The sequence below is a fragment of the Cyprinodon variegatus genome, unplaced genomic scaffold, assembly GCF_000732505.1.
Source record: "Cyprinodon variegatus isolate N-32 unplaced genomic scaffold, C_variegatus-1.0 Scaffold106, whole genome shotgun sequence".
In the NCBI taxonomy this organism is placed as follows: Eukaryota; Metazoa; Chordata; class Actinopteri; order Cyprinodontiformes; family Cyprinodontidae; genus Cyprinodon; species Cyprinodon variegatus.
Genome location: NW_015150559.1, coordinates 396,315 through 424,162, shown reverse-complemented (window position 1 = coordinate 424,162; position 27,848 = coordinate 396,315). Strand labels below are relative to the sequence as shown.

Here is a 27,848-nt window from a genome sequence, read left to right as displayed (position 1 = left end):
CCTTCCTTCCTTCCTTCCTTCCTTCCTTCCTTCCTTCCTTCCTTCCTTCCTTCCTTCCTTCCTAACAGTAACAATTCCAGCAGTTCTTATGTTTTTATGTGGCTAGTCTATTTAAAATATAACTTTTTAACACCGTCCCTTTTGATTAACTGACAGATAAAAACCCCAAGGTTTTATGCTCACTGTGTTATGCTTACTATGGTTACAGTCCTTATTTCTAAGAGGTTCAGATTGCATGGAGTACTTAATCACCTTTGAGTTGTTCTTTTAAATGTTCCACCCATACCAAGAAGATAGTATGGCCCCGATTGGTACTTTCACCAACACTTCTCTCATCCATTGTGCCTGTGAGCTATGTGCTGCTTAACATTCACTCAGTCTGCTGTCATGTCCCCATGTGGCTGTTTGCTCAACACTAGACAGAACCAATATAATCAAATGTCTTTCTGCCCTTTCTTTAGAGGGAGAGAGAGAGATCAGGCCAAATTGGATTCACTGGCAGATAACATTCAGTCCAAGAATGTTTGGTTGTTATTCAGCAAGTAAAAAGAAATAAAAAAAAAGCTAGACAAAGATCCTTGCAGATGAAACTTTAACCAAACCTCTTGTATACTGTATGTCTTAGCAGTTCAGGGATTGAAAATATGAATAAATAAATAATTCCACAATAAAAAAAAACAATACACATGAGCTATGTCAATACATAACTGAACTGGCTGCATCTTAAGATATGTACAGAGATACAAGTGTTTATGCTCACCAACTTTGTATAACATAGTCCAGTTTAATTGGAAATGCATGCATTGTTTTTATATAGTGTGACAGAAGAAAGTCTTTTACCTAATTGCGTTGTCCATGCGTGACACGGTGAGGTAGGCAGCCAGGTTTGCTGTGTAGGACGAACACACGATGAGGGTGAAAAGCCACCAGCTGCCCATGACAATACGCAGAGCCACTGAACCCAGGATGGAGTCACTGCCTGCACAGTGTCAAGACAAGAATAGTTCAAAAGCACAAGCAGAGACGCATATCCACGTGAACAGATGCTAGGTATTCAAAAGACATCACCTTCAATTGGTTTTGCACTTGTAAATTGTAAAGCCTGATCTCTGGTTAGGGATTAATATAAACTTTTTAATGTGTAAACTGCATAAACTCATTACATGTTATAAATATAACTATCAAGTTTCTATTATTGTAAACATGAAACAAGCAATACATTACAGTAATCCCAAACAACTGTCTTTACCTAAATCAAGAATTACTTTCCTATTAACTGCTAACTTTCTACAAAAGAAAGTGCTTCATTTTATAATTTGCTGTAAACGCTAAAACTAAACCAAGAGAACAACCGCAGGATAACAAAACCGTAACTACTGCCAAACTGCATATTTATCTTAATAGTTATCTCAGGCTAGAAGACTTAGAAGATTTATTTAATTTCTTTTATCTTATGTTTTGATAAAGGCAGAGAAATATAAGCCTTACAATTATAAATCGGGGTGGATAGTTTTCTGCATTTTTATTGCAGTTTCTCCATTTTTATTGCTGTGCTCTGCTGGGCTTAGATTGATTTTTCAATAGGTTTTCATCTCGGTGGTCATATGTGTAGAAGGGCCTGTGTTTAAAATATACTTAAGTATCATGGAAAAGCTATATTTTTTACAATAAGACTGGTAAACTAAAATGTTTATTTATGTTGACTTGTATGGCTTATACGGATGGAAACTCAGAATAGTCTTTTTTTAACATAACTGAATATTAAATAAGACCATTAAAATGTTTTTTCTTTTTTTATAGATATGCTGGCATATTTCAGAGTATAGACAGTCAGTACTTGGACAGGGATCATTTTGCATTAATTTGCTATCCAATCAAACTCACTGATAAGATGGTCATTGAAGCAGGTCTTGTTATTTTGGGCAGTGTGAGCAGATAGTAAGTCCTACTGGAAAATGAATTCATTGTCTCTATTAAGGTTGTCAACAAGGGAAATCATGAGGTGCTGCATAATTTTCTGGTGAACAGCTGCATTCATTTTAGGGTTTTTTAAATATAGCTGGATATCTGTCTGTCAAAGTTTTTCTGTTGTTGGCACCCATGCCCTCTAAAAGAGCTAAACCTCACAATCCTCAGGTCTGTACTGTAGGTCTTCTGGACGTTTGAGCTCCCTCTTCTGTCATGCTTTTTCTTTCTACTCAACTTTTCATTAATAACCTTAGATTCAGCCGTCAAAACAACCATCTTCTTTTAAAAAGGGTGTTTCAATCTTAAAATATTTTGTGGGGGTTGTACTTGGGTTTTCTGGTGAGGATTGGGTGAAGAAATTACACAGGAGAGATAATCAATTGTTTATCAAATTTATGAATCTTCTGAAAAATATTTTGTTTTGATCTGATGCAAATTAGGAAATAGAAAAGAAATAAATTATTCATCTAGACCAAAAAATATCAAACTCTCTTTTTTCTTTTTCTTTTTTAGCGGGAAAATGTCAGCATTATCAAGTCTTTAAAAGGGTTGGTTGCAGCTGTATGAAAAAAAATTAAAATTTCTATTTTAATTTACAAACCACACACCTATCTGGTATTATAACTTTTCTCCCATTTATTTAACAGTTTTAAGACCTAAAAAAAATCTATTTGATTATTAAATATTTTTGGACATGGTATGCTTTTTTTGCCCTCTGAGGGTCGAGTACATTGAAGTACATTACCCAGACCTTTAGTTTGAACCCTATCCACCTGTGGATGCTTTTTGTGTGTTTTGCACTCAGGGATGCTTACAGTTTTTTTTTTTTTTTGTATCGTTAAACACAAATATATCATTTATAACATTTGTTGATTTCTTTGAATTCATATCCATTTTCGCCAATATTATGTCAGAAAAAAAGAAGACTGGTGTATCACATGTTTGTTACCACAGTATCAGATTTGCTTTCTTGCACTGGCCTGTTCTGTGGAAATTCATATACAATGGCTTAAGAGATGAGTGAGAAAAAAATGTCAGCTTCAATTCTGATCCAGAAAAGGAAAGCCATAGAAATGTCATATGAAAGTTTAAGGAGCATGAAAAAGTGATGAAAACATATTTGTCTGAAAGTGTCACAATCGGAACAGCTGCACCCTCAGGAAACCTTGCAGGAAAAGGAAAAAAAAAGTAAAGTTCTTGTCAAATGTATAGAACGAAAGAATCAATCATTTTTTTACACGAGTTAGTATTTTCCCTCCATTTCAGGTTTATTTGATTTGAACTGTCCATGCTTACATTTAATCAGCTCTGATCATTATTATCAGTGGTACAATGTTTCATCTATGAACCACATTGATTAAACAATGTAGTTATGACAAAAGTTTTTATCCATTTTGTCTTTGGGATGGTTCAGATTATATCCTACCCCCCTTTATGTAAAAGAGAGCACTAGCTGTATGAAAAGTGGCAGTCAGTGTCTGGGGGTGAACAATCTATTTAGCAGAGAACACACAACCCACAGTTCTGGCATATCATTATGGAATAATTTGGGTATTTGGATGCCAAGATTCAACTACTAACAATGGCAAACTATGAGCATCAGCAGTCAGATCCATATCAAAGGGTCTAACATCAACTCGATGGCCCCTTAAAAGAAAAAATCACTTGAATCATACAAGAAGTGGCAGCGCTGAAACATGAGCCAGAAATGAGGACAGGAAAAAAGGAGGCAGATAAAAGGCATGCATTTGGCTTCTCTTGAAATATAGTGGGTGCTGGGTTAAAAAGGTTCACAGGCAGTATGCCAGACTTGCAGTTTGGGCTTTAAAATCAGTCATTTGTTATAAAGGGACATACCTGGATCTGCACCAGATGTAAAGATGGGGTGTCCTCCCTAAGAAAGGCACCTTTAAAAATGCCAAGGTGGCCATAGTGCCTGAAATGTATCATTTACTGAATCAGCATTTATTGTATGGTGACATCCACATATGTCTTCCATTTTATTGTAAGTTATTATACCTAAGTTGTTATGACAGCAGCAGCCAGGGACATTCTGCTTTTGCAACTTCAAAGGTCATCCTTTCTGTGTCAACATATTGACAAACAGAAACCTACATTTATTAAATCATTCAGAGTCCTAAAATATTTGCCAACCAGTTTAGATCTTTACAGTTGAAAAGGGAGGTTATCTTTTTTTTTTTTTGCTATCAGGTTTTGATCTACTTCATTTAGGGTTCCAATTTTACATGCTATGTAGAACAATGAATTGCTAAGGAGAGAACCGCCCAGTTATTTTGATTCGATTAAATTAAATTCAATAAAAAAAACTTCATTGATCCAAAAAGGAAAGTAATCAACATTTTTTATAAAGTTAATACATTGCTAAACAATACAATAATTTGAATAAAGTTGGAAAATATTTCAAATAGGAACAATTATAACAATAAGTTATTTATTTCAAATAAATAACTTATTGGAATATATTGAATTAATTGAGTTTCTTTAAGCAGGGATAATTTTACTTTTGTAAGGGGGAGACATAAAATAGATTAATGGTGTCTTTAAAACATGGAAGAAAACTATTCATTGAATAATTATAACAATTTCAAGAATTCTTTAAGTTTTGAAATTTATCTAGTTGTAGATTTCTTTATTTGATGCATTCATCTCAAGTTTAAAAAAAATAAATAAATGTATAAACAGCCATTTTTGCATTTACTGTGGGATTTGTCGTCTAATTTGGCTCTCTTACAAGCCGCAGGTAAAATTATCCTCATTCATATGCTTCTTAATGTGTAACATGCAGAAGCTCAAAACGCCATGGACATGACCTTCCTTTAGCAACTGAAATTCTTTTGCTGTATTTTGCTTTCATTCACTAGAGGGTTTATCTTTGTTCATCCATGAGCCTATGCCAAGTATCAGGATTGACAGTTGAAAACAAGTTATGAAAACAGCACAGCTATTAATGATTATCTGATATGATAATTCTTAATATGCTGCCAATATGTTATCAATCATAGCTGCTTTAATTAAAACTTACTCTAGCAAGGATGCATAACGTGTCAGAAACAGACATAATTTTAATTCCTTTAGAGGGAAGGACACTGCTGAGAGAGGGCTGTAGGTTAAGGTGGACTGGGAAGCATCTGAATCTAGGCCACTATTGCAAGGACAAATCAGAAGAAAAAAATGTTTTTTATAACTTAAATTCAATGACTGTTTTTTTTCTCCACAAAGAGCCATTCTTTGGTTGGGTTGTCCTTCTCCAATTTTAACTGGGCGTTCCCACTATCAAATTTTCATTTCTTACTGGGATTCTGAAGAAGGAGATACATTTTCACTTATCAAAACATATATGAAACATAGAGTAAGCAAGCTAATTTTAACATAGCTTCTTGGCCAACATTTTAAGTGAAAATATCCTTTGCTGGGGTGGATTGGCATTAATGGAAGACAATTATTAGCTTTTGAAACAAAGAATCTAGTTATGCCCGTTGAACCCCTATGAGCCGGTATGAGAGTCTACCCTTAATTCAACTCACATGGTATCACTGCAAGACAATTTCAAATAAAGCTGATGTTCTCATTGTGTTGTAACATATAACCTATAACAATTATGTCATTTATAAATTTAGATTTTATTTAGACTTTTTATAGACTTACGGAAAGAAATGCTCAACAAGAAAAACCTAATGTCATACAGAATTATTATTATTATTATTTTCCATTCTGCTCCATATACAGCACCCCTGGGAATATAACAGGCTGATGTCCACTGGTTAATTAGTTAGGTTATCTGGTAGAGATTGTATTCAAACATTATGCTCTTAGATTGCCAGTTGTAAAATATTGATAATAATACCTGCACACAGACACAAAACGAGTGGAGGGTCTTTATTCCATCCTGCTGATCAGGAGTTGCAGCAACAAGTTCGAGATTGGTAGCACAAGTTTTAAAAGTGATGATGTCTCAGGCCTAAATGTATTTCCCTCAGCCTTTCTAATGGAGTTTAATTAATTTCAATGACTTTATTTGTTATGGTATCAAAAGTGATAAAAATTATTCATTAAATTACTTTTAAAACATTTAATATGCTTAGTGTTACTTTTTGTAGAGAATATGAAGTTCACAGGATCGCAAACAAATATTTGCTGCTAGAAACTATCATTCCTTTCGGTTTTTGACACAAGTGTGACTGACCTTGCTGCACAAAAGCACCATAGACAATCCAGATGGCACTCTGAAGCGAGGTAGAGGTGGACGGTGGTGGATGGCCTGTGTTGCTGTGACATCTGACTGCCTGGATACGCCGGAGCAGAAAGATCATAATGCCCACCACAGGGATAGCTGCAGCAATGCATGCCCATACGGCGAGGTCAAATGGCGCTAGCAGTGAGAAAATGTTGATCTTGTCCTCTGACTTGCGCGTCAGGATTCCCACAGAGTAGTCCAGATAGCGTTTGCTGAAGTCCACTACACTCTCCCGCTCTGGAGTGATGGTGATGGCTGACACAGCCAAATCAGCTCGCTGAAAATAAACCAAAATGTTTTTTGTTTTTTTTTAAAGAAAACCTCACACATCTAACCTATTTTCACAGTTTCTCTACATTTAACATATTAAGTGTGCTTGTGTTTCTGCAACAACTGAGGGTCAGACTTCATCTGCTTGTTTATTTCCTTATATTTTAAGCTATAGTGTTGAAAATGCATAAATCAAAATCCTTGTACTGTAGATATTTAGGTTATATAAGTCAGTGTATCAATGTAAATGTTTTCTTTGCTCTTTAAAGTGGTCTAAAACATTTTGACCTTTTCATATTGAATGGAACAATACACACTTTTTTTTTTCTTGAGGCTATGTTTGTTCAGTGATAGATTGGTGCTGAGGCTCTTATACCTAGCCTACAATATGGCTTGACTGTGAGAAATATCATTTTTAAGATGAGCATAGATATTGCTCCTTTGACACGTGGAAAAAATACGAACCTTTCCAATGAGCTCTCCAATTACGCCATTCCAGGATCCATTAGGGAGCGCTGAGCCATACTTCCCATCACCGACTTGATAAATGTCATACTTGAAACCCAGGATCTTGGCGAGGGCATCCAGGACATCGATAGAAAAACCTTTATATCGTTTGGGTTGACCCAGGATGTTTTCAGCCACCATAACAAATGGTTCCTCCTGTTTGGGTATATATAAAAAAAAAAAAAAAAATCATAGAAACTGTTTCAGATCATAATAGAACATGGTCTTACACAAAGAAATATATAATAGCAAGAAGCTCCGGCTTTGAAATGAAAGTGTATTTCCATTCAACCAAAACATTTTTATTTATTGAGATGCACAAAAAGCTGTTATTGGTCATATTGACTGCTAAGCTCGGGGCATAAAAACAAAAAACATAATGAAAGGCTCCTGTATAATGTCCAAACCATCTTATAATTAACCTAGTTTCCACATAAACTTTTACTCAATAACCATGTCATAACAGCTGCTATAGTAGGTAAGTTGAAATTACCATTTAAAATGTATCATCTCCCCTGATAGTTCCCTTTTTGAGTAGAAGTGTCATAGCAGTATTAAATAGGTGAAGTGAAAAGAGTTGAGCAGGACGGGGCGGGGGAGGGGAACTTGGAAAGAGGAGAGGTGTTAAAGTGGGCAGGAGCAAATGACTTGATGAAGTGAGACTGCCATGAGAACACTGAGCAGAACTTATGTGAATAAATATGGTGCAGGTAAATCATCTGTGAACAGAGAAAAATGGAGAGGAGGAGAAGTGATTGAGGTAAAGGACGAGGGCAGAGACTTTGTCGTGGAAAATAGGGTTTTACTTTTAGAGACACTGCTGTGCTTTAATGGTTTTCAGATCCATTATACTTTCAGGACAAAGCGAAGATTTCTGTTTGCTGGGGGGAAAAAAACATGTTTGTGGAGTTGATGTTTGGTGTTCTCTCAAGTGATTTTAATCTTTGAAATGGAAAAGCATCAAAACATTTCATTGTACCTCCCTCTAAAGTGCTGATGACTTCCTAACTGAGTGTTTAACGTGTGAGCTGCTGTGCGTTTTATTGTTTAGCTGCTGTCCATAAAGACAACTGAAGAGCGTTAATATACTGTGCTTGGTCTTGAAATGGAGATGGATATTTTTTCCATTGCCATTTCCTTAAATTCAAATATCATCAAAAGGTAATTTTTCTTATTTAATTGATATATTTTAATTTCACACACAGTAATACAATTGAAATTCTATTTCTGCTAATTTAGCTGTCTATGGCTTACAGCTTATGGAAAAATTTTTAAATACTATAATAGATTAAAAAAAAAAAAAAACACTATATTTTAGTACAGCTATGTTATGTCAGTTGACCACTGACAGACTGCTGAGTTGGGAGTTGTCCAGTAGACACTCAGTGACACCATCTGCAAGGTGTAGCAACACAAAGGCAATACATTTACTACGTCACACACTGACATAGGATATGAGCTGCAACTGCAGGAATTCTATAAATAGATACTTTAGAATGATACTATCTGGGCTAAGAAAAGATATACCTAAACTGTTGCTAAATTATTCAAAAACTAATTTTTCAGATTGAGATAAATTATGAATTTCATGGGCCTGTAAAGGTTCCAAAAAGAAGGTGACGAGTTTGCAACAATCAAAGAGGCTGAAATCTAACCCTAACAAAGCAGGTGAGCTAAAGACCATAGTCCATATGCCTCAATAAATGAGCTGTCAGCAGCAGTGCCGATATTATGGCAAAATTGACCAGTTTATGAAATGACCATCATCTATAATTGTACTGTAGGATATGGTTCATGCCCAGAGAATGGTAAATGGACTAAATCCATATAGAGCCTCTTCAGACATACTGTAAATATATACCCTGTGCAATAACTTGTTTCTTTATATTTGATACCCAGTGCAATTGTTATATAGATAAATACCCATCTACATAAATATAGTGTGCAATAAATGTATAATAATCCTGCTTTAAAAGAAAAAAAAAGACTTCAGCTATATATATATATATATATATATATATATATACCCATGCACCATTTTCTTCCTTTGGCACATTCTGCTTCTTTTTGACTATTTCAGCCAATGTAACAGCTCCTTTTCTCCACTGTGAGATCAATAAAATCAATTAATCAATCAATTAAACTGAAGGTGCTTTATACTCAATTTCTGCTTATCGCATTTACTAACCTGCTCACATTTGTTCATCGACATACAGATCGGTATGCAACTTGGGGTTAAGCTCCTTGCCCAGAGCAGCATTGACATGATGTTACAGAAGAAAGCAGGAATCAAACTCAAAATCATCTGAATGCAAGACTACTACCCCACCCAGGGAAGAACAGTCGTACACAATAACATTCAGGACGTATTCGGCACAAATGAGCTAGCTCTTTAAGGTAGTAGGACTACAACAAAGAAAGGGTAAGAGGCTCCCTTATTAATGGGGAGCTTGAAAGTTTTTCTAGGCAGAAAAATGGCTACTTATCAATTCTGGACCAGATGAACTCAGAACACAATCTCTGCTAAGAAGAATATGTTGCAATAAATTTGGGCTTTCCATTAACTGCAAGCAATAATAATTGAATAAGTGAAGGTCATTTTATACATCTGTGTGTCATAAATCTATATAACCACTATATTTTATTTGATAACCAAGTTAAGATTGTTCATAAAACTTAAATGCATTTAGAAGTGCATACAGAGATGCATCTAAACATCCTTAAAAAATATCCTCAGGTTATTTAATGTCTTTATTTTTGACTGTTTTTGCAACATTTATGTTATCAACTTGATTATTTCCCCCATCAGCGTAAAAAAAAAATCAGTTTATATTCCGAAACAATTACTGAGTTGCATATCATCAAAAGCTCGTTAACACCTTAAGTATAAAAGTCACAAAACAGAGTCGCTGGAGCAGAAAATGTAATTGTTAAAAGTAATTTCTGAAATAAACTGGCAATTCAGTGTATTTAGTGCGTTCAAGATGCTTTGGTAAAACATTTAAACTGTACTTTTTCTATGATATTTTATGACTTTGGTTGAAGTGTTGTTAGAGTCAGCGTCTTCCCATAACTTACCAGTAAGGTTACAATCTTGAGTGTCACTCCCTGCATACCACTCTCTATCCGATTCTCCTTCAGGCTTCCATTCAAGCCCCGAGTGGAGTCCCACGATGCCAGCTAAGGACAAGAGTAAGAAAAATCAGATTTTTAAGCCAAAAAAAAACAAAACTAAATGACAATATAAATGCAAAAAATATCTTGTAATGAAAAAGGATGGCAGAATGTGTTGTGTAAAGCTTATATACAAAAAACTATGACATGTGTAAGTCAATAATCAGTTAGCAGAATAAAATAAAAACTGTTCTACTTTCCGTAATTATCTTACTTTGATAAACTGTCTTTAATAACCATCTCCCAGTAATGGAGTATGCAAGACTGCTTTTGTAAGAACAGACTTTTGTAAAAGCAGTCTGCACCATTCCTGTCATCTCACTAGTCATATATACAAGACTATTAAAATAATTGGAGAGGATTCCAAGTTTACTTTATGCTCCAAGTGTTAGCTTAGAGACTTCTTTGACTTTTGTCTTGAGTCCACACGGTCCTTTAGTTTTTGAACTTCTCATTCCACATGGTCAGCCTCTAGAGCCATGTCTCCGGTCTGTGAGGCTAATGTTTGTTAAATTCTTAATCTGTGCTGCTGGCTGGACAAGGATTCTCAAGGAACCGACACTTCATTTAGTGTGGCCTTTGATTTGAGCTGACAGAACAAGTTTCGTGGCCCAAGGTCAAACCACAAGCCATTCTGGCTTCAGGAAACATGACAATATTTTTTCCCACAGAAACACACCACACAAAAGTAACCTGGAAAATGTCTGTTTAAAACATATTTTTTGAAGTACAGTTTTACTAAATTTATAAAACACCAAAGTAAACGAGTTTTAATCCATCTTTCAAATTTGCTAAACGTATGTATCATTAAGGTCAACAGGTAAGAGAAAACAAAATCTTTCACCTGAACCTAACTTAGGTCCTGATGGATTTTGGTACTGATAAAGAACAATGAAAACCAAAAAGTGATTTGGTTGGGATTATATATAACAGACTAAAACCAAGTAGACCATAATTAAAATAAAATCTATATAAAAACTATAAAATTTTTGATTTTTTTACAGATGAAAATGTTGGTACATTCACCTTTTGAAGACAGCTCCAGCTGCACTAGATGGATGAGTTGATGGAAATCAATTTGGTGTTTCTAATCCATTTTTTTACACACACACACACCCACCTACACACACACCCACACACACACACATAAAAAAAAAACCTTACCTTCCTCTTCAAAACTTTGCAACTTTGGATTTCTCTAGCACATGAATTTCTCATAAACTGAGTTAAACCTTGAGGATACAAAAAACTTTTGGAAGGCATCTGAAATATTGCACATAGATTTTATTCCGAAAAATCCTTACTTTGCTCAAATGCAACCTGTACAACTTTTGGATTTGTTCTTTTAGCTAGCATTTAAGTCTCTGTTTTATCACTGCACCACTTGGCAGAAGTTAATCTGTGCCTTACTGTAAGAACTATCCAACAAAGTCTTAAAATTACAAACTATGCATTTGGAGAAATAATTGATAAACAAAGCAGCAACAAAGGTGTTTAACTTTGGAAAAGAAATCATGCGAGGCAATCGGAGCTTGGCGAAAAACTGAGCAGGGTGTCTTTATCAGTTTGTTTGTCACATCCTCTCCTCTGAGTCTTAGTGCAGTTCATTGCTATGTATTGCTTTGCTGCAAACCCATTAATGAAGTGACTCTTGCTTAACAGCAAACTAGTTTGTGTGAACTATATATCCCCCTATCAAGAGTTACTCAGTAAATGTGTCTTCTGTGTATCTGAGCAGAGTTGAAATGTCAGTCGTGTGAAGATGAGTTTTGATGTAGCACAAGAAGCTTAAGTTTTCCTACAAGGTATGAAAGAATTGTTGATATGAAAGGAGATCATGAGCCACATGTGAGTTGTAAGCACACATCTGCTAGTGTGCACAGGTGTAATGTCAGCTTATTCTTCTGTGTTGATGTTAACTGATGTGCCAATACAGATCTGACACCCGCTGCTTAAGAAGCTGTTGGTTATTTGAAAGGTGTCAAACTGCACACTTCTTAAGCAAAGACCCACAAACAAGACATCTGATGGTGTCCTATCTGGCAGTAAAACCTAGGATGTGCAAACTGAAGTCTTTTTACACATTTTATTACTGCCTCTGCCTCCATCAGGAAGGTGTCAACAGTTCAAGATTTGTCCTGTTTACATTTTTCTTTAATAACATATTTTTCTTGGTGGTCTGGAGCGTTGCCTTGTTTGTGATTCTCAGGTCTTTTTTTTTTTTCTTGTCTAAAAGTGCTCATAATAATTCTGCCCATCTGTCTACATGACTGTGCTGTGTGCTTGTGTCTCAGAGTGTGCACTGAGGCAAAATGTCAGTGTGCACTGGCTGCCTCACAGGGGGCTATTTTCTCCATGAGCAGTTTTGTCCTCTATGAAAAACACTGAACAATCCTTGGTCTGTAAACTGAAGAACACTAAAGAGGAACACTTCTACTTCACAGAGCTTTGCCCACCAGTGTGCCATTGGAAAGGTGATAGCACAAAAAACAGGAAGTAATATCTCAAATTCACTTCACCTGCAGTTACTCAGGAAATGTATCACTAACCACTAATAGCAAACTCTTAGAATGTTAAAACATAGTTTTATATTTTTGCTGAAATAAAAATCTAAAAAGTGTTAAATGTGCATGTAGGCTGCTGCCCTGAATCTAATACCCCTGTTTAGATTAACTGCCTTTAAAAGACACCTAATGAGCATAGTATGTTCCATGTTATTAAATTCCGCTGTTCTGTGAAGGAGTTTAATTAGAAAATATTTGTGTACAAACAATATAGTTATTGAGATTTAACCAAGGTTAGATTATTAAACAATACTCCTAATCTTCACAACACATTTACATATGCTCTAATGACTAATCAGCTGTTATAGGAATGTGAATGGTAAAAAAAAAGGGAAACCTCAAACAAGAAATGGTTGTTTACTTAGACCAGACATGTCAACTTCAAGGCCAACAGGCAATTAACATATCAGATCTCAGTGGGAGGAAGGTGAGAAAAAAGCCACCAAAAATCACATAATAACAAGCAGGAGCTTGTTTAATTATAACATAAGGTTTAAGGAGGCAACAATCAGAACCCAAATAGAGACTGAGTGACATGGCTAGATTATAAAGATTTAATTAATTTACAGCATCTAATTTTGTATGACATAATTTTCTAACAGTAAAGAAAATTTGGTGATTTAAAGTATAGCACCATATTTATCCCTTTTATGTAGTCATGCTGACACATTCTAGCTAAGGATAACAATCTTTACACCTAGTTTTTTTTTCTAAACCATGCTTGTTAGAAACATATTTTTACTAGATGTGATGCTACATGTTTTGCAGCGTTAAACTTCTGAAAGCAGTTTTTAAATATTTATTTCTCTATATTCCTGATTATGTACATATATTTAGCATATATCTAGAATTGCATTAAAAACACTTTGCTGCCATTAGGTGATACTTATTTTACCCAATTGTTTTATATTTGTATACTACCAACATTAAATTCAATTCATATGTTATATTTATATTATCTGTTTACCAAAAAAAAAGCAAATGTATTTCTTTATATTATGGTAAATAAAGAGAGGCAGTAAGGAGTTTCAAGCTTTTATTTTTTATCATCACAATTTATAGACTTGCATTCTGTATGAAATATAATAAACAAAGCTTGGAATCATTCGAATCCCCTTTAAGATTTAAATATAAGGCATTGATTATGTTGTACTTAAGTCTAAAGTAGACTTTTTCAGTCTGTAAAAGAGATTTAGCAAATCAGCAGCATTTAGGCATAAAACCATATTTCTGATTCACTATGAAATCATTGTTCATATAAATTTACCTAAAAATATAGACAGAAATGAGGTCTGCATCATGACGACTGGGTAGATTATTTATATTAGCTTATACAACATTATGACCAACGGCAACAGTAAAGTGAAATTGTTTTGGACCTCAAAATATTGGCTTATACAGATATCTAATTCATTTTTCATTTGTTGGATTCAAACAAAAATAATTTTATTGACAAATGTATCAATGTTTTATTACTGAATTTTTAATCTTGCAATAATGAGTAATTTTATGTGTTATTACTTCTTTCAGACTCTCACACATAAAAAAATTCACCAAGTGAAGTAAAAAAAAAAAAAAAATCCAGGGGCAGATAGATTGATGATGCACATTTAAAATAAGCTCAGTTATAGTTATATTGGTGGGGTTTCTTTGGTCCTGTGGTTTTAACTATAAGTAGGCGGACATGTAAAAGAAAAAGCATTTGGAGAAGTTTTGGGTTTTTCATCAGTTTGCTTTTGATGCTAAAAGAGCTGTGCTTTACACAGTGATCAGTGATCATCATGAAATATGTAATAAAGCCAATGTTCTTTGCATTATTTGTTTATTTACTATTTAATTTAATAAAAACATATAAAAGATCTCTTACCTGGCATTTTTTGCAAATAATATTGCTGATACTTTATCTTTTGCAATGTAACTGAACAAACTTGTGAAATAGATTTTGCTTTAAGAAGCTCCTAGTATCTGTTTTATTGTCCTAATTGACTGAGAAATTTCATCTTAGCAGGTGTTGGGCATTTTTAATATATTCTAATTATTAACAATTAGTCTCTCACTTTACAGGCGAGAGTTTGTTTATTGTAAATAAACTAAATAATTGGAGTTGGACCAATACTATAATAGGGTGCAAATGAGTCAGTAAACGAATCAACACCATCTTTTTTTGTTTGCTTCTTCTTTTGTGCACCTGTGGGAAGGATTCGATTCAGCCAAGGGACATTTTAAAAAACATGATGGAGCCAGAGAGAGCATTTATAAAAGCCAGGCTTCATAGCACTTTGCAAATTAATTGTTGGATCAACACTTCCATCAGCCCCCTGCAGATGTATTGTTGGCAAGAGATAAGTGCCCTTTAGAGAATATTTAATGTCATTTGTTCTTGATGAGTCAGTGAGGAATTAGTTTGAGCAGTTCAGTGAATGTGGCGCCTTTAAACTACTGCATCATTTACATGCAGCATGCAGTGTTGCACATTAAAGCTCATGGGAAACCCTGCATCCATTATCATCAGCAATTGTTTCTTGAAGGGTGATGATGTCCAATAAGAAAACTCTCTTCTAACCTTGTGACTAGTAAACATGTTCCCTGACGCTTGACTTGTCTACAGTGGATTAAAGGTTAGTTTCCTCATTTCACTTCAGATTGACCAGATCGTTCTGTAGTGACAAGCCTAGATCTAAAAGGCATGTGGTCGATGAAGAGCTCTAAAAGTTCAACTTTGTTGTACCTTAAAGAGCAGCTATTGTGAGAACTTGAGGGGTAAGCTTTAAAAAAATCTGCTGCAGAATGTTTGTTTAATTAAAGTGTGAATGAAATGTATCTGCCATCTTTAAAAAAAGCTACAAAATTAATTAAATTAAATTAATTGCGGGTAAGGGGTCAGGTCTTGGTTCTGAACTCTATGGGTGCAAGTTTTAAAAAATCAAACCCGTGCAGAACTCTGCTGTGTAATACTTGCCAATGGGGCAAGTTAGTGATATCAGACTATATTTTGAGAGGGAATTTCATACATTTACTGAAATAAAATAGCATTTTTAGAGTAATGGTGAGTCCAATGTTTAGTAAGTTTTGTGTATGACTGAAGTTGCACAATTTGCCAGATATCATATTGTTACTCAAAAAAGTATTTGAGAAAAACTCCATCTAAAATCCAAATGAAGGATGATTTGTATCTTAAAGATAACATACATTCCATTAATCTGAAACAATCACAAGAATAATATCATGCAATGTTTATGTGATAAAAATAGGGTTTTGAATAATAATGCATCGCTATTGAAGAAACATTTTAGAGATAATCTACAGCATAATGCATGCAATATGCTTGGCTTGTAGGAGCAATTACATTCAAATAAATAGACTTTTCTCCAAGAGAGCTCAATGTAAGCTGGAAGTCATTAGGAATATCTGCTTAGAGACGAGCTGACACATCAATAAGACCAAACCGGGAAACCAAAACAACAACAACGGCATCGATCACTCTGCATCAGCAGTGGATAGTGCAGAAATCTCACAGTAGCCATTCTGGAAATAGTATTTCAGTCTTCATTACAGTTTCTAACCAGAAAGACGCCTCATCTAAGAGCCATCAGGCTGGGAAGAAAATGGACTGAATGCAGATAAATGATGATGGAGAAGGAGAAAAGCGGGTCTGAAAAATGAGAGTAAAAGGTTAAGGGAAAGTAGAGGAAAGGAACACAGAGGAGAGGTGGAAGAGCGGGTTTGGACGTTAGAAAATAAGTGTGGGACCAAATGAGAAATACTGTGAGGGCTTGGCAGGTGCTGCACAAGGTGGAATCACAATTTCAAAGAAAGAAGAACTTTGACTCATCCTGCAGAGAAAACCCTGCAGTTATGTTTGCTTTAAGAATAATGTTTCCATGTTATATGCAGAAAACTATATTGCCGACACGTATAGCAAATGCAGACATTTTTGTCTGTTTACTTGTATGGTTTTTGCACAGTACACAAACAAAGCCCATAATGAACAACAGCACTAAGTGCAAATCCATTATCAGGCCCTGCTCACTGTCTGCCTCTAATGATCTCCAGAGACATGCACCCAAATGTTGGCATGATCCCTGCTGTTTGCTCTGTGTGTACCTGGCTGCCTGTCCAATGTGTATTAAGACTACATGTTCAGAAGTTTTTCTGTACTGTTTGCAGTGTGCCCTTTTCATGACTAATGTGTGTTTTTCCTCAATGTTTTTAGAATGTGTGTATCCTCCTTGCTAACTCTATTGCTATGATAAATATGCTTCATGAATTCAGTCAGGCTGAGTGGTGATTAAATCTCCATTACTGCTTCTGGTCAGTCCTGCTCTACATAGATTGCTCAGAAACCAAATTCTTCTTCATTGTGGGAGAAGTCTCTGACTGATTTAGGACAAAAAGTGTCAAATTACAGCTGAGAATGGAGTGCACAAATAATGTTCTCAATCTCTCAGTTCAGCTGCACTGCACTCAAAGATAAAACATCTCTCACAGTAACAAGTCAAAAACAGTCTTCAGCTAGCTTTTTCATTTAAATCATGTATAGACGTCTTCTCATTAGATGACACAAGATTAACAAAAAACAGGCCTATTTTTGTGCTTGTTTTGTCTTATTTTTTTTGTTTTTGTTTTGACCAATGAAAACCGAGTAGTTGTGTGGTAAATCCTAGATTGTAGCAGCTTTGAAAAGCTCAAGAGGTCCAGTATAGGGCACTCGCACACCTCACACTTGAGCACCAGATTAAGAGATCAGAATACAAATGATCCAGATCAAATGTCCGAGCAGTAAATGCTATGAATCATTTTCAGCATTTTAAAAGTTTTTGCTCATAACAAAATTGATAAAGCATATGTTTAAAAAGAGAAAACCTAGAGGTCCTAAAGGTAAGAAAACATAATTTAATTGCAAAGAAAAAGGGTTTAATGAGAAATGGCTTCACTTATTTCATTTCTACCATACAGCATACAGTGGAGTTTCATATTGAGGCATAGGGGCTTTTTTCATTAGGGTTCTCTCAGCACCTGTCTCAGCCATGCAAGTCAGCCAGAATTAAATCTACCCACTAAAAGTGCCCTGAATGGACTTTTATAAGGAAGCTTTAATTGGCCCTCATTCAGCATATTCCAATGACCACATAACTTGGACATGGAATGGAGACTGTTCTACATTGAACTTAAAATTTGTAACTTTTTTTCATATTAAAATGCACTACTTTTTTCTGGTGTTGGGAGCCTGCAAAAAAGGAAAAGCTGTTTAAAACAACTTTATATTTAAACAAAATACAGACTGACCCGTTTTACATCCTTCACAAAAGCATCACTGTAGCTAGTCCCAAGGATTTCAAACTGTACGTGGGAATTAGAGCCTTCTGCACGGAAGTCCATCAATCCTGTCAGTCCACTTATTCGACCCTGTAGCAACAAAGAAATAAATAAAAAGGCATTTATTGGGTAAAATGAAGAATTATATTTAACACAGTCCTCAAAACAGTAAACACATAATTATCAACTTAAGGCTACTCTTTTTACAAATCAGAAATGTTATTATGATTTTTTTAAATAAAGTTAAAGTTATGAAAATAAAGACAAGTAAGAAATTAACAGAAGCTCAGATTCCCTTTTATTTTGACTATCCTAACATTTTCTTCTCCACATTCCTATGCTTTTAAACATGTCTAAACCTGTTTAATGTTTAACATTCCTTCATTTGATTAGTTGGACCATTCAGTTAACTGACTCCTTGATCAAAAAAGCAATGTTTAACACATTTTTTTCTAAATTGAAGCTATTTGAACAGAATATGTCAGTTAAGGTCATAAATGCTCTCTATTGAAATCTAAGAATTATATATTAGTTGGGGATGTTTTAGTATCTGTATCTGTTCTTTAAACTTTATCATTTAATTTTATAGGAAATGCATTTACTGGTTGTATACAGTTAAATTTACTCACAATTCTTTTGCAATCTACAAACTGGTATATTAAGCCACCCTTCCAAGCAGTGGGTAAAGATAACATATCTTTCACCATATAATCTAAAGCAACTTACTGATATTTCAGATTTTATGAAGCATATACAGTATATAGGGAAGCAATATATTCTTTCTACAATTATACATATTTTACAAATAGAAATTATTACATTAAATATATATACTGTGCAATTATGTAAGTGAGTTTTTTATTTGAATTAGCCAGCCAAAATTCCCCATGTAAACATTTTGCCTAGCAAAAATCACCTGCTATTGTATTTACCCCCCCGCGCTTACTGGCCGGGCGGGGGGTTAAATACGATAAAGTCAAATGATACGACTGGCATAAAATCAAATGCACACAACATAAAAATACAACAATAAGCCGGTCCCATCGTGGTGTAATCGGAGACAATGACACACGAAGAGTGCTCCTAATGTCCAGTCTGCTCCGTAGCTTTGTTTTGGTCGCTGTCTCTGCAGAAAATCCTGCTTCGGCCCGGTACCAAATGAGCCACGGACCGGTACCGGTCCGCGGCCCGGTGGTCTGGGACTGCTGCTCTATATCATTCAGTTGGTGATGCACAGGCTGGGATCAAGCCAGTCAAACATTTCGCCTACAGCAGTTCAGTGAGATTAAAACATTTTTTTTTTTTTTATTAAAATAAATATGTGTTGCCAAACTATTTCTAGATACAGCAGATTACATGTGATTTAAAGAAAATAACAGTATCTTTTATTTGGTCAAAACTCACTGAGCAATCTTATGTCACATCTAATTTTAAACCAGCATCACTACTTACAAAAATGAGATGGAGGAGATCAAACCTCTCTAGTGTTTGGGGATTGTTTCATTGAAAAAATAAATAAATAAAAAGGCTGCCTAAGGATAACAAGATCAAAGCCCGGAAACTGCCATAAATCTGTCCTGAAACCAGGGGTAGAGTTCATGTTTAATATTCGGCTTTGTCTGGGGCTTTTATAAAAATATAAAAAATACAGTTCTATTGCCTGGCCAGCAGTGTGTTTTGCCTGTCTTTATTGTTAGCCTGATTGTATACCAACACCCTAGCATCACACATCTTTGTAATGTATAATTCTTTAAGTTTTTTTTCCCCCCTGGCTTTTTTAAAGCAATCTTTTTTAAAGCTATATATATTATATGAAATGTGAAAAATATGAAAATATGATATTTCATATATTTATGAAATAATTATCATTTATTTTTACCTTTTCTTTTAAAAAGTAGACCCACTATAGAAGCAGGAAATGTTATTATTGTATGAATTTATATGAATACATACAGAAACACTTGTGCTCAGTGAGCTTTTACTCTGGAGTTTTTAACAGGAACTTAACATTTTGTAAACAAATGATACATTTTTTAGATGAAAATCAGATATTATTCAAGGGATCACATGCCAAAAAAAACAAAAAACTTTCTTAAATATTTTTTTCCCCTACAGTTTTTACTCATGTACCCTATTATTTATCCAAACGTCCAATGAGTAAAGACTTGGAGTAAATTCCTAAAGATGGAGTAAATTCCTAACAATGACTAATAGAACAAACTAACTGGGATGACTGATCTAGATTAATTGATAATACAAACAATTACCAGAGGTTGTCACTAGTTACATTTATTCAATTTCATTTATTTAAACAACTTTTTGAAAAAAAAAGAAAACTTTTAGTAGAAGTGTAATATCACCATACTTTTTGCTTTTATTGGAATAATATCATCATGTTGCATTCCTACTTTTTAGTAGAATTTTTGAGAACTTTACCCACTGCGAATATCCTCACTTAATGAAGGACAAGATTGCTTGTTTGTCGGGGAGTGTTGGCATAGTGGATTAGAGCAGCGCGCTTGTGCTGTGAGCTGTTCCTTCTGAGAAGGTTGCAAGAACCCAATTTATTTTGTAATTAGTATTGTTGTTTCTGTGATACCAATTTAAGGTCATTTGATTGTACACTATACAGTAGCATATGTCACTATGTATTGTTGCTTAGTGTTGAGTCTATAAAATACCACAATCTGAGGAGAAATGTATACTTTTTCTTTTTCTCTGCTAACATTATTTCTACATACTGAATCAATCTTCAGTTACTTATTCCTTAAATAACCTTTCATACTTGACACTTTATCCACTTCCTCAATGACCTCTTGTTAATTTTTCTTGAATTAAAATATGTTGAAATGGTGCTACTCTTACCTTTGTATAACTTTTGGTAATTGACCCACCTCTGACTTTGGCTCTTGATTCTTCACACATATTAAGGGGATTTGGTTACAGAGTTGTTCCTTTTACTCTGCTGATTTTGCAGGACAAAGTATTTGGAGGTAGATTAATTACCAGCATAAAGGTAAAAAGATAGGAATGCTTATTATTTGTATGTAAATAACACAAAGCACCTAGAATTAAACCCTGGGGAACACCCTCTTCGTTTGTAGTTAGGGCTAAGGGAGAACCATCTACCTTAATTGGCTGGGTTCCACCAATGAGGTAATTTAAATTCAAGGCTTTAATGATATATTTACCAATATGAGAGGAGAGTCACACTGTTAGAAAATATTTAAAATTAACAATATTGCATGAATAAAACTATAATTGGAATAAGTTATTCAGTTCTTACAATACTGCAGGCATTTAGTTTGGTAAGCAAAAATAGCAGACTTTAACCTTTTGAATGGTGTCTAGCATAGACCATCCTCCATTCCATGGCTTTGTAGACTTCCTCATGCAGTTGAGACTAGCCATACTGTGCCATTTTCTGTCCTCCAGTTTCCTATAGAAGGCGTTTGCCAGCATCAAAACACTGTCATACAGGTAGAGATTGGACACCTGTTGGAGAGAGGGAAGCATTCATTTAAAGGAAAGCAACTCCATAGCACACAAAAGATTCAACAAAGACACAAGATTGTATTTTTCTTTTCTGAGCGCCAGGAGACAACCCCTGTGAAGTTCACCCTTCTGAGTGTAGCAAAGTAAGGGAGAGCTCCTGTCCTTCAGTCGGGCTGCAAATTGCAAAGCAGAATTTAATATTTTTCAGGGATGAATAAAAACATGTCTTCTCACTTGAAAGTTTGTGAAGATTTTTCTTCTTTTCACAAAACCAAGCTTTTCTTATTCATGACAGTCCAATATTACTATTTTAAACGTAGTCCCAGGTCAGTCACTAAGGTTTATTTACTGGTCAGGCCCACAAGGTTGCAATGTCCTTGCCAGTAAAAAGTCTTGCATAATAAAATAACAATGTTGTACTGGTGTTGTCTGTGTGATATGGTTAAGTTTACTCATCTTATTGGATTTTTGTACTGCCATTTGTTCTGCCATTGGCAGTGGATCCTTCTCTGAATCAGTCAAGGCGTGAATATTGATTTAGCACTGAAGGTATTCTAAATCAAGTCAAAGCCAAATGTTCCACAGAAAATCATCCTTGAGAGGTGTTTGTGCTACTACCCTGGCAGTCAGTTCACGAAATTTCATGAGTTCTTTCTCAAAGCCAAGTGGCAACTGACCCATTGGGGGCTCTTTGGCACTGTCTTCTCTGAAAAGAGAGGAGGAAATTGTGGCTCACTGGCTGCGGAATAGCCAATGCACGTTTTTCCTGCATACTTTTTTATGTGATTTAACATGGATGCAGTAAAGAATTGACAGTTCATATGAAAAACTGTGCAAAGCTAGCTGTGGTTCCAAAGATTAGAAGCACAGCTGGATGGATCAGGTAAGTTAGCACCTATGAAGAGTTTTGTCCAAATGTTCATTCTCTTTTGAAAAGACTGTGAAGCCTTTGATGTAATTAAAAACCTAGGTAACCTTCAGATTAAACTAAAATCTTTCAATACAGAGAGTTGTAATTTGATACAATGTTAACATATATCTGTTAGCCTATTTTCAATGATAAGATTTAAAGTTAATATATTATTCCTGTATTATAAAAGATACTGTTCCACTTCACTAGTTGAGGGTCAGGAGTAACGGGGGCCAGGTTTAGGAGCCATCCACAAAGAGACAGAGGGTATTGGTAGAAGATGGACAAAGTATCTGACTCTGGATATAAACACTTACAGCTGCCACCTAGTACAGTGATTCTCTACAACTTGTTTTAAAACATTCTAGAATATTTTCTAAACCCTGAGAGGTATTCTACATTTTACTTCAGGTTTCCACATTCATATATAATATTATTCCTATACTTTTTCTTTACTTTGATTATAGTACCTTCAATTAACTTACAAAATAACAAAAGTAAGAAAAATATATTACAGTTGTTGAGAAATGTAGACAAATTTTAAAGCTTTTCTAAAATAACAAAACAGGCTCTAAACCTTATTCTTACCTTTTTTTTCATGCTATAAGTACTTTAGGCAACATCATTATTTGCCAAACAAAATAGAGATTTTCCGTTAGCAGGCACTTGATCAGTGCCACTCTGCTGCAAGGAGACTTCTCACAACAAAACAAGAAGTTCCCAGATTCAACACTAAAGCCTATCCCTCACCAGACAAGGCCAAACTTAAAACAGAGCTGTCCTTGATCTACAGCAATGAAGAGCTGCAGTGGTGCATTCAATATCTTTCAGGTTTTGATGGAGAATAACCCTCAAGACAAAGAGACTGTAAGTCCTCCCAATATTTTCACTACTACACCAATAAGAAAGTGTCAGAGAGCTGCTTCTCAACTCTAAAAACATGGGACATACAGTACTTGATTTTAACGTCTGAGTCATAGAAACATTTGCACCTCTAAAAGACAGATGAGCAAAGTACTGTACAAATAAGAAATATCAACCCCCTCAACTGATTCATCATATTACACTCGCCTTGGAACACAAACATAAACATTTTTCTTTCATTCACTTGCACACTGTTGATTTTTTAGAGATTTGGCTGATAATACCATTGATTGTTATTGCTTATTGTATTTAATACCTGTTCTTTCTACCTGGAGCATCATGGTGCATTACACAATTGAAAAATTCTCAATCATCTGTTTTATTGCACATTTTAAGAAGAAGATAAAATAATTTCTCATCAAATGTACTTGTCGTCTCACTGTTGAATCCATTTCTTATTTTGGAATAACAAGAGAAATATATTTTCACATCAGTTCAGCCTAGAATATTTTGCACAAGCTGCATCGGTCCAAGCCACAGGAAATTCCCCAGATCAGCTTCCTTTGCCTTCAGGTCTGTGACTCAGGAGCTGATTCCAGGTGAAACTCAGTTCAGCACACCAAAGGTCACAGCGGCACTATTTGGCTCTAAATGGGGTTTGAACTGCCATATATTTAATTTGCTAAACTATTTAGACTAATGATTATATAGCCCATTCCTGATAGGTTTAACCTCGTTTATATGAATTATTGAAGATCTTGGATACACACATGAGTTTGCCATCTGTGTGGAAACTTACTGGAACATTAACATTTCACTACAGCCATAGGGAAACTACCATTTCTATAGTGATTGCTTGAGTCAAACAAAAACCAAAACAGTTAAGATGGAAAAACAGACCTTTAAGCACCTTATAGAGAACAGTTCAAGACCCATCTTCAGCACAATCTTGCAATTTCTTACAGGACTTTAATGGGATAAGTGTTTGGAACAAGACATTAACCAAATACTTTGCACATTTTGGGAACATCCTGGTTAAAATGGGATGACTGGTAATTATATAAACATAGGAATTTACTTTGCTGCATTAAACGTTGCTTTCCGATTTTTTATTCAACTTGGAGTGTACGGATTATGCTGAATACAACAAATCACTGGATACTAATTATACAAACTTTCAGTGGAAAGAAGAGTAAATTAATGTCTTTAGACTCATAAAACCTCACATTACAGAAGTGAGATGAGGTGGACTTCCTAGCCGAGCTTATGTCAGTACTTAGTTGGCGAATGAGTAAGAAATATTTAATTTAAAAGACAAAAATAAATCTTTTATGAGAGTTTCCTAACTTAATGTTAGTGGCTCTTTCAAGTTTCATGATATACAAATTTTGAGGTGTTTTGGATTTTAATTTTAGTGAAACATTAATTAAAACCTGCTTTCATAGTATAAGATAATAATTTACTTAGTTATGCCAGTAATTCCCAAGAAACATTGCTGCAGTCATTTGTATTCATAGGCATCCATGTCTCTCATAATTATCTTGCCAAGGGAGTTTAATATACATTCAGTTGCATACATAATCAGTTCATATTTGTAATTTTCCGACAGTCAGCAGATGCTCAGTCGCTGAATGCTTGTACTGTATTCAAATAGGAATCAAAGCCTAAAAATATGTACGTAATTAAACCTAAATCATTCAAGAAATAAACTCACTGCTTCTATTTATTGCTGTTTCTACTCACCGTGAAAAAGTTAACAAACCACTAGCATGCTTTGCAAACTTCTCTCTTAAATATAACAATAATAACAACAATATTCTATGTAGAAATTTGTAGGCTATGGTTTTGCTTTGGAAATAAATTGCTTTCAATTATAATAATAATTGTCATATTATTGTTATGTAATTTAAGGATATTTCTAAATTGGTATTTTCATTTGTTAAAAATTTGACTTTTGCCAGTTTATATATGTTTTTATTTGTTGATAATTATTTTTCATGTTCATGTTTTGGGATAAGAAACTATAAGGTTTTTAGAAATTGCAGGAAGATTAGGCCATGGGGACAGATTAAACAGTAGAATTAGTGACAGGGCTTTAGTGTGAAGGAATTTAGAGAATTTGCATGGCGGGCCTAACTGCTTAATTTTCTACCAAACTTGATCTCTTTAATTGAAATAAAAATGGTAATTTTGGGGTATTCAGCCAGAAGGTTTTAAAAAGAAGCAGTTATTAAACTGAAATCAGTTATTTTCTGTCAGCTGACGTACTTTCCAATAGCATTTATATCTTTAATGTTTAAAAAAACTTTATATAAGGCCTAGCGTCAGTGTTTTTAATGGAAATATATGTGATAAAGTTTATAATTCATGCAGAGAATTAAATAATGTATACTTATACATGAATTTTAAATAACTATACAAAAGAAACTGGAAAATTGTGATCTACATCTCTATATAGCCCCCATCCCTATGAATTTCTGTAAAATTCAGTGCCATACGGGTAGTGTCTGGCACAGCAGTAGCGCAGGCGCCCCATAGATATAGCTTATGTTCCCTAACACAGCTTTAACATTGCTGACTTTTGACCAGGTTGCAATCTTTCCTCCCCTAAATTCCTCTCTGAATGCTCTCAATAAAGGCGACTGACTCCCCCTCAACAACATTTGGGAACAAAAAACCTGATAAAGTTAATGTATATTTCAATTAAATTCAAACTGAACAACTGAACCCAACTGATGGACTTGGATATAAGCAAAGTTAGGATATCCTAACCCAGGTGTCGGCAACTCGAACTGCTCAAAGAGCCATATTGGACCAAAAAAACACTTAACAAATCTGTCTGCAGCCGCAAAAATGTATAAGTCTTATATAAGCACTGGCTCTAAGTGTATTTACCCACTATAAAAAAGGATTACATGGGCTTATATATATATTAAGCATTCATGATTAAATGTTTATCCTAGAGCAAATGTCACATAGTAGAGATGAGGGAGGAGCAGTGAATGCTCTCAGCGCGTGGAGTTCACTGTGCAAGTCTTCACCGCCCTTCACAACGCGGTTTAGGCTTAGTTGCATTGATGAAACAAGATAAAGAAATCTTTCTATGGTGGACGTGGTTCTGTTGGGAGGAGCTGATTGAGTCATAAGGAAACGAGCAGGAACTGACATCCATTAGAGCGTTATTTTTATATTGAGGATTTGGGTAAAAAATTTAAGAAAGTTCCCATATCTGCAGAAGAAAACTACTTGTTGGATCTGTGGACAGTTTTACATGTTTGCAACAAAACTAGCAGCAGTAGTGGAGTTTGGAGATGCTACCCAAATCTTAAATCTATCTTTGCGTTCCTCTATCCTGAAGTTCTTCAATCGCACTTTTTCTCTTCCTCCTAACTTGGTGGTCGGCAGCAAATTTAGCATGCCTTCCCTGAAAATGCCTTTCCAAATTACTCTTTTTATTTTTGACAGCCTTTCATTACAAAGCAAAATTGCAGGCAATCCTTCCGTGTTAATTGATAAATAATTCAAATATTTGTTCCATTGTTATTTAGATAGCAAAAGGTTCCTTAAAGAACACCTTTTATGAGATGAAACAAGGTGAATCTAAAACTTTTCTACTTGAGGAGTTCTGGATAGAGCATACGTGTAGACACACAAAAAAGATTTCCTTTATGTTAAATGCAAAATGTTTATATTTCTTTGTACAGTTTCAGTATAATTGACGATTATTTCAATAATCGATTAATCACAATTAATTGTTTAAACCCTAGCCACAACTGAAAAAAAAGACTGCAAAACACTCAACAATTAGGTAAAAGTTTACGTTCCAGCAGGACCCTATGCAAAAAGCTACTGTTACTAAATGAAATAGGACAAAGCATATATTTCTAAATGACCAAGTAATGGTCCATACTTAAATCTGTGGCATACCTAAGAAACTGAATAGGAAATCTGAATAAGATGAAAAATATTAAGGTCAGAAGATCTAAAAAACTGACACATACTACAAAAACCCTAATTTGCTGTGAAAGGACAGACCCAGATAATCAAAAATACAAAGATCACAAGAACAACACAATGATCTTGTTATTGTGTTATATTTTTTCCAATCTATCAAATAAAAAAACTACATGTACCTGTTTAGTAGTCAGATGCCATAGTCATACGTTTCTAAATTGTACATATCATTTTTATTTCATCTTTAATTTACCTCCAGTGACTGCAGGTAGCCTTCTTGTGGGTCACACAGGAGGGATGAAATACGATGATTGTTCCTCATGCAGCGAACATTGGTGTCCCTCCACAGTGGAAAGACCTGACGAATGATAGTCATCCGCCCCAGCGAGCTGTGAATCAGCTCCATTATGTCTGCATCGCTCACCTCCTGAAAATGGACATGACAGAGATGTTTTATTTTCATTTGGTTTCACTTGAGACAGTAACAGTTTCAGCCAAAAACTATCAGACTGGGATTGTTAGACAGAGAGTGACCATGACCCTTTAGAAGATATTTAAGAACAATGCAGAT

General features: G+C 34.9%; 1 protein-coding gene across 2 annotated transcripts in view; it reads right to left on the bottom strand.

The window, feature by feature from the left end:
• The window catches only part of grid1 (glutamate receptor, ionotropic, delta 1), a 344,889-nt gene that overhangs the window by 22,267 nt on the left and 294,774 nt on the right, over window positions 1–27,848 (bottom strand). For both annotated transcript variants that reach the window (XM_015374599.1, XM_015374600.1), the window contains exons 6-12: window positions 27,531–27,704; window positions 21,388–21,549; window positions 18,025–18,144; window positions 10,079–10,180; window positions 6,959–7,156; window positions 6,173–6,500; window positions 841–979 (exon numbers count right to left, since the gene is read on the bottom strand). In XM_015374599.1, coding sequence (XP_015230085.1) covers window positions 841–979; window positions 6,173–6,500; window positions 6,959–7,156; window positions 10,079–10,180; window positions 18,025–18,144; window positions 21,388–21,549; window positions 27,531–27,704 — 1,223 coding nt within the window. The remainder of the gene's footprint in view (window positions 1–840; window positions 980–6,172; window positions 6,501–6,958; window positions 7,157–10,078; window positions 10,181–18,024; window positions 18,145–21,387; window positions 21,550–27,530; window positions 27,705–27,848) is intronic.